Source organism: Ranitomeya variabilis, chromosome 3 (assembly GCF_051348905.1).
Source record: "Ranitomeya variabilis isolate aRanVar5 chromosome 3, aRanVar5.hap1, whole genome shotgun sequence".
In the NCBI taxonomy this organism is placed as follows: Eukaryota; Metazoa; Chordata; class Amphibia; order Anura; family Dendrobatidae; genus Ranitomeya; species Ranitomeya variabilis.
Window position 1 is genome coordinate 386418198 of NC_135234.1, and position 13637 is coordinate 386431834.

General features: G+C 40.6%; 1 protein-coding gene across 1 annotated transcript in view; it reads right to left on the reverse strand.

Annotated features, from left to right (window-relative positions):
* Positions 1 to 13637, reverse strand: part of TINAGL1 (tubulointerstitial nephritis antigen like 1) — a 69933-nt gene that overhangs the window by 20668 nt on the left and 35628 nt on the right. Inside the window, exon 3 of the mRNA XM_077296055.1 lies at positions 8325 to 8388. Within this exon, the coding sequence (XP_077152170.1) occupies positions 8325 to 8388 (64 nt within the window). The remainder of the gene's footprint in view (positions 1 to 8324; positions 8389 to 13637) is intronic.

Sequence of the window (13637 nt, forward strand, 5' to 3'; positions counted from 1 at the left end):
AATAAAAAATCATATTTTTTTTTCGCAAAAATGATCATTTCGCCCACAATTTTTTATTTTCCCAAGGGTAACAGGAGAAATTGGACCACAACAGTTGTTGTGTAATTTGTCTTGAGTAAGCTGATACCTCATATGTGGGAGAAAACTACTGATTGGTTACACGTCGGGGCTCGGAAGGGAGGTAGTGGCATTCTAGAATGCAGACTTTGATGGAATGGTCTGCGGGCGTCATGTTGCGTTTGCAGAGCAACTGATGTGTCTAAACAGTAGAAACCCCCCACAAGAGACCCTATTTTGGAAACTAGACCTTACCTAGATGTGTTGTGAGAACTTTGAACCCCCAAGTGTTTCACTAAAGTTTATAACGTAGAGCCATGAAAATAAAAAAATCATTTTTTTTCCACAAAAATGATTTTATAGCCCCCAGTTTTGTATTTTCCCCAAGGGTAACAAGACAAATTGCACAACAATTTTTGGGGTCCAATTTCTCCTGAGTATGCTGATACCCCATATGTGGGAGAAAACTACTGTTTGGGCACACGTCAGGGCTCAGAAGGGAAGTAGTGGCATTTTGGAATGCAGACTTTGATGGAATGGTCTGCAGGCATCATGTTGCGTTTGCAGAGCTACTGATGTGCCTAAACAGTGGAAACCCCCCAATTCTAACTCCAACACACTCCTAGCCCTAACCCCAACCCTAACGATAACCCTAACCAAACCCCTAAACCCGAACACACCCCTAACCCTAATCCCAACCTTAACCACACCCCTAACCCCAACACACCCCTAACCCTAATCTAAACCCTAACCATATCCCTAACCACACCCCTAACTCTGACACACCCCTAACCCTAATCCCAACCCTAACCCCAACCGTAAACGTAATCCAAACCCTAACCCCAACTCTAGCCCCAACCCTAACCCTAACGGGAAAATAGAAATACATTTTTTTTTTTTTTTTTCCCCTAACTAAGGGGGTGATAAAGGAGGTTTGATTTACTATTTATAACAGGTTTTTACAGCAGATTTTTATGTTTGGCAGCTGTCACATGCTAAAAGACGCTTTTTATTGCAAAAAATTAGTTTTTGCATCACCACATTTTGAGAGCTATAATTTTTCCATATTTTGGCCCACAGAGTCATGTGAGGTCTTCTTTTTTGTGGAACAAGTTGACGTTTTTATTGGTATCATTTTCGGGCACATTACATTTTTTGATCGCTTTTTATTATGATTTTTGTGAGGCAGAATAAACAAAAACCAGCAATTCATGAATTTCTTTTGGGTGGAGCGTTTATACCGTTCCACGTGTGGTAAAATTGATAAAGCAGATTTATTCTTCAGGTTAGTATGATTACAGCGATACCTCATTTATATAATTTTGTTATGTTTTGGCGCTTTTATACAATAAAAACTATTTTATATAAAAAATAATTAAATTTTGCATTGCTTTATTCTGAGAGCTATAACTTTTTAATTTTTTGCTGATGATGCTGTTTTGGAGCTCGTTTTTTGCGGGACAACATGATGTTTTACGCGGTACCATGTTTATTTATATCCATTTTTTTGATCGCATGTTATTCCACGTTTTGTTCGGCAGTATGATAAAGCATTGTTTTTTGCCTCATTTTTTATTTATTTTTTTACGGTGTTCACAGAAGGGGTTTACTAGTGGGACAGTTTTATAGGTCGGGTCTTTATGGACGCTTCGATACTAAATATGTGTACTTTTGTTTTTTTTATTTACATAAACAAATGTATTTATTGGAACAATATTTTATTTTTTTCTTTATTTAGGAATTTAAAAAAAAAAAATTTTACACAGTATATTTTTTTTACATTTTTACATTGTCCCAGGATGGGACATCACTGTAGAAAGTCAGATCACTGATCTGACACTTTGCACAGCACTGTGTCAGATCAGCGATCTGACAGGCAGTGCAGGAGGCTTGCAGGTGCCTGCTCTCAGCAGGCACTGACAAGCCACCTCCCTGTAGGACCCGGAAGGACCCCGTGGCCATATTGGATCCGGGAGGAGACCCTCAGAACAACGCGATCACATCGCGTTGTTCTGAGGGTCTCAGGGAAGCACACAGGGAGCCCTCTCCCTGCGCGATGCCTCTCTATGCCACCGGAATGCTGCGATCTTGTTTGATCGCAGTGTTCCAGGGGTTAAAGTGCCGAGAGTGGTCCGTGACCACTCCTGGCACATAGTGCCGGGCGTCAGCTGTGATAATCAGCTGACACCCGTCCACTATTGGCCGCGCTCCCCCCCCCTGAGCGTGGCTGATTGCACGTGACGTACTATTCAGTCCATGGGAATTAAGTCCCAGGTCACATGGACGGAATAGTATGTCCAATGCCAGAAAGGGGTTAAAAAGGTGGTTCATGCTTGGAAACCTTCTAATGTGGCTGAATTACAACAATTCTGCAAAGATGATTGGGCCAAAATTCCTCCAGAGTGTTGTAGTAGACTCATTGCCAGTTATCACAAATGTTGCATTGCAGTTGTTGCTGCTAAGGGTGGCCCAACCAGTTATTAGGTTTATGGGGCAATCACTTTTTCACACAGGGCCCTGTAGGTTTGGATTTCTTTTTCCCTTAATAATAAAGACCTTCAGTTCAAAAAATATATTTTATTGTACATGAGTTGGTGACTCTATGTTAGCACCTGTTCACATTTTAGTCTATGTTTGGATATGACGGTCAGTTTTTTGATATTTGTATTCATTAGCCTTCAGACTGAGCACTCCGCCTCTCAGCTTCAGCCATTTTTAATCAAGACAGAACCCTACCCCTCCACTGAGATGTAGATTTTTAGTCAAAGAGAGGACTCACAAGTTCCCATACAGATGAAGACTTTATTCTAAGTGAGGATGGCACTGATAAGTCCTGGTAAACGAGAAATGCCTTATCGTGGCTACCATGTACACATGAATTGGCCAATTTATGGGCTAAACGTTTTCAATTTTTCATATTTCTAGTGCAGTAATGCAATTCAATTTTTATATTTCATGTTTGCAAGTTTTGGCGCTACAGTGTGCTGCCTTATTTATTTTATTGTACATGAGTTGGTGACTCTAGGGTAGCACCTGTTCACATTTAGTCTATGTTTGGATGTGACGGTCAGTTTTTCTATATTTGTATTTAAAAACTGCATTATGTTTTTACTTGTGTTATCTTTGTCTAATATTTAAATTTATTTGGTGATCTGAAACATTTAAATGTGACAAACATGCAAAAGAATAGGAAATCAGGAAGGGGGCAAACACTTTTTCACACAACTGTATAAGAACTACACCAAAGACACTATTTGACAGATGATGAAACAAAGGTACAGCGAGTGTTAGAAAATTAGATATAACAGAAGCAGATTTTATACAAAAGGAAAAAGAAACCGAAAAAAAACTCCTAGTCCTAGCAGTACTCCTGGTATTTGTCCACAGGTGGCCAAACATGCAAACGCTGCCCTCAGTGTCTGACGGCAGAGGTCACATACTTTTACCTTTAAACATAGATCAGGCCCATTGCTAGAATTTCAAACTGGGAATCAACACTGGATTATTGGGGTAAGCGAATGGTAAGTAGTGTTATGTTTTTACATTTTTTCTCATCATAAAAAAACATTTTTGTATATACTATGGATGTAACTATTGAGGTATAAATTGCAAAACAAGACCTGGTTCCTTATTAGGCCCATACGTCCCTCTGCCATATAAAAAGTTACTAGTATAAAGGCGGTATACATGTAAAATGACACTTTGAGAATTAAGCATGTCTGTGCGGATGAAAGTGCCATATAAACACACACAGTATGCCGTGTTTGCATGCAGACAGTTAACTATGCGGCAGACAAACTGCAGGGTATGAGGATTACTTGTTCTTTGCTATGCGTTTTAAGTCTCCAGCTTCCTTTTAAGGCTGCATACAGGAGTCTAAGTTTAGCAGAAGAACTATCCTGGGAATCTCATCATTTAAGCCCTACTGATTTTCCCACTGATTCACAGCATCTCAAAACTTATTATCTCAGCCTGAGGTCAGTTGTCGCACCTCGGGTTTAAAATTACTTGATATTTTATAAAAATATTACTTTAGACTTGTTACAATTACAACTTAAATGACTCATCGCAACCTGTCAGTTCATCTACAAGTATTGGTTGTGTAATGTGAAAAGTATTGTCACCTTCAGCGCATTGTCATTAATATTATTATAAAATGCCAGATTTGTATAAAGGTTTTCTACAGTTTCAGAAATAAATCCCATTCTTGTAAAATTACTTTTCGAGATCTCTCTGGCTTGGTGGCTCCCGCGCGGTGCCAGGAGAATATGCTGTACACAGCAATCATATGCTTTCCCTGTGCGTGAGTTTTGGAAAGTGCTGATCATGAGCGCACTCCGGTGATGCTGTCTACAGTGGATGTCTAGATCATTCATCGTCAGTGCCAGTGGCCTTTGTGTTTGATATCCTTGTTGAATTAGGTCAATCAATGAGATAATTAAAAGAAAACACCAGTCTTGACATCTTGACTGTCCTAATTTTTTTTAAACTACGTCACACATTATATTCTTTTCAGCTGAAAAGTGTTCTGGAAAAAAATGTTAGATTTTGGTCTACTTGTAGTGTCCATCAGTGATACCATTAATTACTTCGACTATTTACCTGAGCTACATTACAGTCGGACCAAAAGATCTTGTCTTCAGGAGCGCACCACCCTCCTGACTCCTAACTTCTGGCTTGCTTGTAGCACCACCCTCTTGCCTCCTAACTTCCTGCTTGCTGGGGACACCGTCCTCTGCTTCTTAACTTCCTGCTTGCTGGGAACACCGTTCTCTGCCCCCTAACTTCCTGCTTGCTGGGGGCACCACCCTCCTGTCACCTAATTGCCTGCTTGCTGGTGGGCACCACCCTGCTGCCGCCTAACCTCCTGCTTGCTGGGGGGCACCGCCCTGCTGCCGCCTAACCGCCTGCTTGCGGGGGGCACTGCCCTCCTGCCTCCTAACTTCCTACTTGTTGGGGGCACCGCCCTCCTGCCTCCTAACTTCCTGCTTGCTGGGTGCACTGCTCTCCTGCCTCCTAACTTCCTACTTGCTGGGGGCACCACATTCCAGCTTGCTTAACCGACAGTTTGGACCAGCGTGTTGCCATGTCACTAGTCTGAACTGTGCACACTCTGATACTGCAAGTATTGGCTGCTTTGCCTCTGTGTATCAAAAATGCACGGGCAATAAAGTTAACCTAATCAATAGTCATTCATTTGCCCAGCTTCAAAGCTGAGCTTGCATGCCCTATTGAAAAGAGCTTAAAACAGTGCGCTTCTTGCCTGGGACACTAGCCACCCTTGATAGACTTCATCAGTGGCCTAGGCAACAAACAATAAACAATAGTATTACAAATACCACTATTCTTGAGAACAGACAGGGTTTTTAATAAAACGTAAAGTGCAAAGTTATTATTTACCCTGAAGGCATTATAAACACTTTATCAGCCTCCTAATAGCTTCTTCAACAATAATGTATTATCCCTAAATGCTAAATCTATGTGTTTAAAAACAAAGTTTAATCATTCCTGCTCTCCCTGCCTGCGGTAACTGGACTAGTTTGGGACTGCTGTCAAGCAATACTGCTGAACGGTGGAAACACGGCTACAGCAATGTAACTGACATCCCAATGTGTGCAGAAAAAATGAGAAGGTGCCCATCTCCTTTGCCTCCCTGCACACACTAGGATGTCTGTTACACCGCGGTGGGCGTGCTTCCATTGATCAGCAGTATTGCTTGACAGCAGTCCCAAACTAGTCCGGTTACCGCAGGCAGGGAGAGTAGGAATGATTATTTAGCATATACTAGTCAGTAGCATTGATTGACGGTGGCTCCGGACTAGTCCGGTGACCGTAGGTGGAGAGAGCCCTGAGAATTAACACACATACATTTAGTATTTAGGCATCATTAAAGTGGATATTAGAATGCTGATAAAGCGCTTGTAATACCTTTTAGTGGTAAATCCTTGTTAGGAGTCGAGTTTCCTCTGCTGCACAGGGGGAATCTCGATCCGTGTCTGCTGCGGTCTCCCATTCTCCATCGGCCGCAGTGGAGCCTGCTCAGCGGAGACATTGGTCCCAGCGTCTCACTGAGTTTGATTCAGTGCAAAGGGTTATTGCTGCCTCTCCAGGCTCTGCTATTGTACCCTGCACTGATCTACGGCGAACAGGCTTTTCTGGGACTAAGTCCTGCTTTGCACACACTGAGCATGCCCAGGGTAAGATCTCTCACTGGAGATCAAGGGTCACATGTTCAGGTACTGCAGCCAAATCTATTGGTCTTTCTAGGAAGGTCCTGTAGGTACGCAGGCTCTGTAGCAGTTTCTCATTGGTCCTCTTTTGGAAGGTCCTGTACGTGCTGCTGCTATTTAAGGCTCGCATGGCCGCACGGCCATGCACTAGTATCTTCTAAAGTTACATGCTTTGCGCCACTGTGGTCATATGCGTAAATGTGTTCAGGGACCCGGCTGAAATAAGCCCCTAGAATGCTGGCACCTCCGGTGAGGAGATTGTGTATGAGAGTATTCAGGGACCCGGCTGAAATAAGCCCCTAGAATGCTGGCACCTCCGGCGAGGAGTGTTGTGTGCATGCATGACCACTGACTGCTCTCTTCTGGGTAGTTAGCCTGTGTCTCTGTGAGAGTTAACAGGGCACAGAGCTTTGCTTTCTCGGCCGCTCTGTGAAGCTAACAGAGCTGGTTAATACCGCCATATTGAGCCGCCATTCACTTAGCGGCAGGATATTTCCTGCACGGTGGACCCCGGGTTGCGAACGCACCAATCACATCAATAAATATATTCGGTGCGTTCCGCAAACCCTAACAATCCTGTTGTCATATTCCTATTTCTAATATGGAAAGTGTCTATTTTTCAATGTTTTTTTCTGACTCACCCTGCCAATTATTTCTTAATTGACCAGCATTTTTTAGTAAATATTGTCTTCTGATCGGATTGTCATGCGGCTGTAATTTCTCTGCATAGGTGGTTACGTTACGGATGACAAGACTTGTGGCACTGAGGAAATACTTTGTCCTCCTTACAGTTAGAAAGAGCATGATTGTGAGTTTTCCCCTCTGTCAGCGTGCCAGCTTTTGAAATCAAATTAGATTTCTGTCTCTAGAGAAAATTATGTGGGGGAGATACAAAGCAGATCTAAAATAACCAGTGTCACAGTATGAGGTAGGACGGAACTAGGGGTCTAATTTTTTCTCAATTAAATAAAAAAGGCTGCAAAAAATGTGATTAAAAAACATGCAACAACAACTGTGTTAGATCTGAAAGCCAGTTGAAAAAAAAAAAATGGATATCTGACACGGATTTCTCTTGGACGCCATGTCAGATAATTCCAACCCAAATAAAAATCTGTCTGAACTTTATATCGATATGAAGTGAATTCTAAATTATAGCATTTAACTACCAAAAAAAATTGTGACGCATGGACGATGAAAAGTCCACACGTGGTAGATATGTTGCAGAATTCAAGCGTCCGCATTAAAGGGGGTATCTAGCTTTTTGTAAACGAATGCCTTATCCAGCGAATAAGCCATCATTATTAAATCAGTGGGGACAGGATAATTGGCACCATGTCCAATCTACAGCTTGAAGAGTCTGCCCTTGGGCTAGTATTCCTATTACATATTTTCAAAAAGAATTTGCCTCCCCTCTAGCACCAACTGGTCTGAGCACTGCCGCGATTCTTAGGTTGGTCCATAGGCAGGCCCGTTAATACCTACAGTACATAATGTAGACAAGGCTGCAGCAGGGTCACATTATGGTCCTGATTCATCATAGTGAATTCTGCTGTAAATCACCTTGAAAAGTCGAAAAAATTTTGCGCAACACAGTTGTGCAGCAATTTTGCGACTTTTGGCATTTCCAAGCCAGTTACACACAATTCTGGCAAAATGGCTGGAACTGGGATGGGATGGAGTTGCCGCAGGGGTGTGGAAATCTTCGGTCTTGTTGAATCTGCCCTATATGTGCAATATATGGGTGTCCAGTAAATAGCAATGACAGGTAGTGAGCGGATTGTCATCTAGGTACCTGAGCACCACTGCAATGTTCACATGTAGGGATGACACCAAACACGACAATGTTTTATGGGGAAAAGCTGAATTTCTGTCAGTATTTATTCCGGATACACAGACACTGACCTCATGCACATTGCCATACTTTAGATTCACTCTGCAGAGATACTAAATACAAAGCCCATAGCCTGCCATGGTTCATGATTATAAATTCTGCATCTGGTATCCTTCCATTCACGATAATGGAATCTACATTCTTACCATCGATTGCAGTTATCTTGATAAGTTGCTCCATTTGGATAGTTCTTGCCATTTCTGATACATACTGGAAGAAAAGAGTCCCTGTTATTAGGGCTGATCATTGACAAGAGAGGATTAGGATTACAAGATATTTTTAATCAAATTAAAAGGCTAAATTTTACCAATCAAAAAAGCAAAATGGCAGAAAATTTAACACATCACATTGCAGTGCTTAGATTGAGACGCACATCTTTATCACTAAAACATCGGAGCTGACCACATCAAGGGAGTATATAATCATTACATTTTAAATGTAAAATTCAGAGGATGAAAATCGTATCAAATCCACAGCTAAAAATCCACACGTAACACACAGTGGCATAGCATTAGGGAGGACACAGGGGCTGTTTCTCCAAATTCTATGGGGGTGCAACATTTCTTCTCCCGCCCCCATTGCCATTGCCACTTCTTGTCATAACACAGAAAAGCAATGAGTGCCTACCCACAGAACAACAAACTAGTTGATTAAAGCAGACAGGGACTCCTTTGATATGTACTCTAAGTCGATTCCACAGAATCATGTGCAGAGCGGAGATGAATTTGTCATTGACTGCTGCGTTCTGCATAGACGTCAACCAAGATGACAAAGCTGTCAGTATGATGGAGAGAGTTTTGTCATCTTAGTTGCTGTCTATGTCGAGCACAACAGTCAATGACAAACTCAACTGCTGCGCTCTGCATAAGAAGCAACTGAGATGAGAAAGGTTGCACTGAGCTTTCTTACAGCTACCGGCCTCTCCTCTGCCTCGAAATCTTGTTAGAGGAGAAACAGACCTGCAGGCGAAGTTGTCCCAAATTTTAAAAAACTGTCAGTCTAAAAAAAGTTAGGAATAGGGTGAGAGATAGAAGAAGGGTTAAGGATGGGACCAGGGTTAGGGATAGGACTAGTATGAAAACATAGTCTTATAGCAAAAACACAAAAATGTAATAAAAATGTAAAAATAAAAATTATTATAACAATCTATAACTTTATTTTTAAAAGGTTATGTCTTGCTTTGACCCAGGTGGTGGCAAACCATTATATGCCACTGCTAACCCTAGCCTTAGGCCTTAAGCTAGGGTCAATTATGCAAATCACACTGATCACGCTCTGAATAGAGTGTGATCCGATTTATTCTTATGAGGAGAAGATGGAAAAAATAAATCTCCATCTTTTCCATTCTGTAGATTGTTGAAAATTGGATCGCACTCAGATGTCATCCGCATGCAGTCTGATGTTTCCCATGAACTCATTAACTTATGCAACATATGCAAATCATGCAAGCTGCAATTTTTTTTCCTCAGATAGACTGTCCGAGGAAAAAAAGGCAATGTTTTGCAGGATCGCCCTCGGATCAAATTACAGTCATCCGCATGAGCCTTTACATTGGTTGATTATCATGAATGAGTGTTCCCTCGGAAAGCTCATTTCCCAATAATTGAGCATTTTTTTCTGGAGAAATGATCTATAAGCTTGCTTAAAAATCTTTGTCCTCGGCAGCACATCGTCTGGTGTAAACAGGTGCTGTGCTGCTAAGAACAATGGCTGTCTATGAGCAAAGGACGACCTATTACTAACTGTTCTCTACAAATAGGAAATATGGTCTACCTGTAAAGAGACTATTAAATGACCAACAATAAGCAAAAAATTAGCTAATTGGCATTTAACGGTGGCGTAAACCCAGCCATAGAAAGGACTTTAGCAAAGTGTAAAGAATTTTTTCAGCCTCTAATCACTAGTCTATTCACCAGTTCCATGTATGATGGTAGAACTGTAATTGGTCACCATTAGTCTATTTACTGGTCACATGTATGATGGTAGCACTGTAATTAGTCACCATTAGTCTATTCAACAGTCCCCTGTATGATGATAGCACTGTAATTAGTCACCACCATATTCAGTTATGATATGTAAGTGCTTCTCACTAAATTAGAATATCATCAAAAAGTTTATTTCAGTTCTTCAATACAAAAAGTGAAACTCATATTATATAGAGTCATTAAAAAAAAAAGATCTATTTCAAGTGTTTATTTCTGTTAATGTTGATGATTATGGCTTACAGTCAATGAAAACCCAAAAGTCATTATCTCAGTAATTTAGAATACTTTATAGTGGACCTACTCCAACAGATGACATGGCTCTCAAACCATCATTGATTGTGGAAACTTCACACTAGATCTCAAGTAGCTTGGACTTTGTGCCTCTCCACTCTTCCTCCAGACTCTGGGATCTTGATTTCCAAATGAAATACAAAATTGACTTTCATCTGAAAATAACACCTTGGACCACTGAGCAACAGTCCAGTTATTTTTCTCCTTGGCCCAGGTAAGATACTTCTGGCGTTGTCTATTGGTCATGAGTGGTCTGACACAAGGAATGTGACACTTGTATCCCATGTCTTGGATACATCTATGTGTGGTTGCTCTTGAAGCAATGAATCCAGCAGCAGTCCAATCCTTGTGAATCTCCCCCAAATTTTTGAATGGCCTTTTCTTAACAATCCTTTCAAGGCTGCGGTTATCCTGGTTGCTTGGCACCTTTTTCTACCACACTTTTTCCTTCCACTCATCTTTCCATTAATATGCTTGGATACAGCACTCTGTGAACAGCCAGATTCTTTAGCAATGATCTTTTGTGGCTTACCCTCCTTGTGGAGTGTGTCACTGACTGCCTTCCGGACATCTGTTAAGTCAGCAGTCTTCCCCATGATTGTGGAGCCTACTGAAACAGACTAAGGGACCTTTTTAAACACTTAGGAAGCCTTTGCAGGTGTTTTTATTATTCTAATTTACTGAGATAATAACTTTTGGATTTTCATTGGCTATAAGCCATAATCATCAATATTAACAGAAATAAACACTTGAAATAGATCACTCTGATTGTAATGACTATATAATATATGAGTTTCACTTTTTGTATTGAAGAAATGAAATAAATTAACTTTTTGATGATATTCTAATTTAGTGAGAAGCACTTGTAGTTGTTAGTTAGGGTAGGCTTGTCAGTTCTATAGAAATTGATATCCTTATTTAAGACTTGTGGTCTTTCTCCACTGTATGAAAATAATTTGGATACATGCTATAAATATTAGATATTATAAATACAATTTAGCTGCCCGTTGGCATTTGCTGCAAAAAGTAAAGGGATTGGGAATTGGACCGATGGCCCTTACTAGCTGTTCAAGAATGTGAGAGTCTCTTCTCAGCCTTGGGAAAATCACTGTGTCTCCCCTCTACATCAATCTATATGAATACAACAAGGCCATTTATATGTTTCCCACTTTTCCAGCTTCCTTGCATTGTCAACAGTAAGCTATTGGGTTACGTCAAAGTTCTTCATTGCATTTGCTTGATCTGCCTGCTTATCAACATCGTTGCTCTGAGTTTTGGGTTAGGTTTTTAAAGACTTTCCCTGTTCCCAGTAATATCCTGGCTGTTAGTATAGATGATATGTATATAGTTTGGGCAGGGCCATAATTAACTTTTCCTGATTTCATATAGTCTTTTCATAAAGTATCCTGTTAAATGGCTGACATTACGCTTTCACTTAAAGAAAATATCCGTTTTGGAAACCGTGCCTATGTCACATTAAAAGTTTACTGACAGATTTATACATTATTATATAGTTACAGCCATTTAGCCCCTCGGGACAAAACCAATTCTTTCGCTAAAGACAAGTGTTTTTTAGAACATTTTTTTACTTCCTACATTTCATTAGCCGTAGCTTTTTTATTTATAGGACTACATTGGTATTTTTATGTCTATGTTGCTGTTTACCATTTTATTTAGCTCAAATTATACCATTACTTTATTTCATGGGTTATTACAAAAATAAGGACACTTGATATGTTGTTTGTATTACTTTTGGGGACTTATATAAATATAATGATTAGTAAAAATTGTTTTATATACCATTAGCAGATTAAGGCCGGGGTCACACAAGCGCAGATTCTCTCATGCAAAAGAATCAGATCGATTAAAAAAAATGACACTCGGCACAAACTCTGATCAGATTGTCAGCTAAGGCTGTGTTTCCACAATGAGCTTTTATCACGTTTTTGACGCTGCGTGTTTTCCTGCGTCAAAAACACAATGTCTTACAGTTCCAGCAAAGTGGATGGGATTTCTTGAAACCTCATGCCCACTGTGCTTCTTATTGATGCTGCATAAACTGTACGTTTTTCAAATTTTATGTGCAGATTTTCACCATAGACTCACATTAGATGCAGAAAATCCGCAGGTAAAAAACGCATGTTTTTATTGCAGAAATGCATAAAAAAATGCATGTAATCAGCACCTAAGTATATCAATAAAGTTTGGTGAAGTTTCAAAAATAAGCCAACTTTATTTAAAGAATGACACACTGAACAGAGACAAACACTGCAGCTTTAAAAATGCGATAAAAGCGTATTTAAATAAAAAATGCACACAAAAACGCAAGTAACCAAATTTAAATAGGTGCAGAAGTTCTGAAACATCAAAAACTCACCAAAAGCTCTTTGTTGGAATGTACCCTTAGCGTGATCCCATTCTCTCGGATGAAAGAATTGCAGCACAAGTGCGGAGAAGACAGAACAAAATGTTTCCATCTTCTCTATTGTGTGATTCTGCAGAAATCGGACTGCACTCGGATGTCATCCGTGTGCCGTGCGATGTCTTCCATGCACCCTGTTATGATCCGGTGGTAGGATCTCAAAACTGACCTGATACATATAACCAGAATGTTAGGACAAGTTCTGGGGATGTGGAAGCTATACTGACCGCAATCCTGATCCTATCCAAACACACTAAAGGCAGCCGTGGAGCGTTACCTAAAAACCTAGACGCCTCTTCACAGCCTGAGAAACTGACTGCCCCTAGAGAGAAGCAAAGACCTCACTTGCCTCAGAGAAATAACCCCAAAGTTTTAGACAGCCCCCCCCAAATAATAACGGTGAGTTAAGGGGAAAATACAAACGTAGAAATGAAACAGGTTTAGCAAATGAGGCCCGCTAATACTAGATAGACAGAAAATAGATAGGAATCTGTGCGGTCAGTACAAAAGCTATCAAAAATAAACCACGCAGAGAATACAAGAACCCCCACACCGACTCACGATGTGAGGGGCGCACTCTGCACCCCAGAACTAACCAGCAAGCAAAAAATCACATAAAAGCAAGCTGGACTGAACTCATCATATACTGAGAAACGTTTTCAAGGAAATAATGAGCAAAATGAACAAGCAAACTTAGCTTCTCCAGAAGGAGACTGGTCACAAGGAATATTCGGGAGAGCTCAGAATCAGGACTGAATACA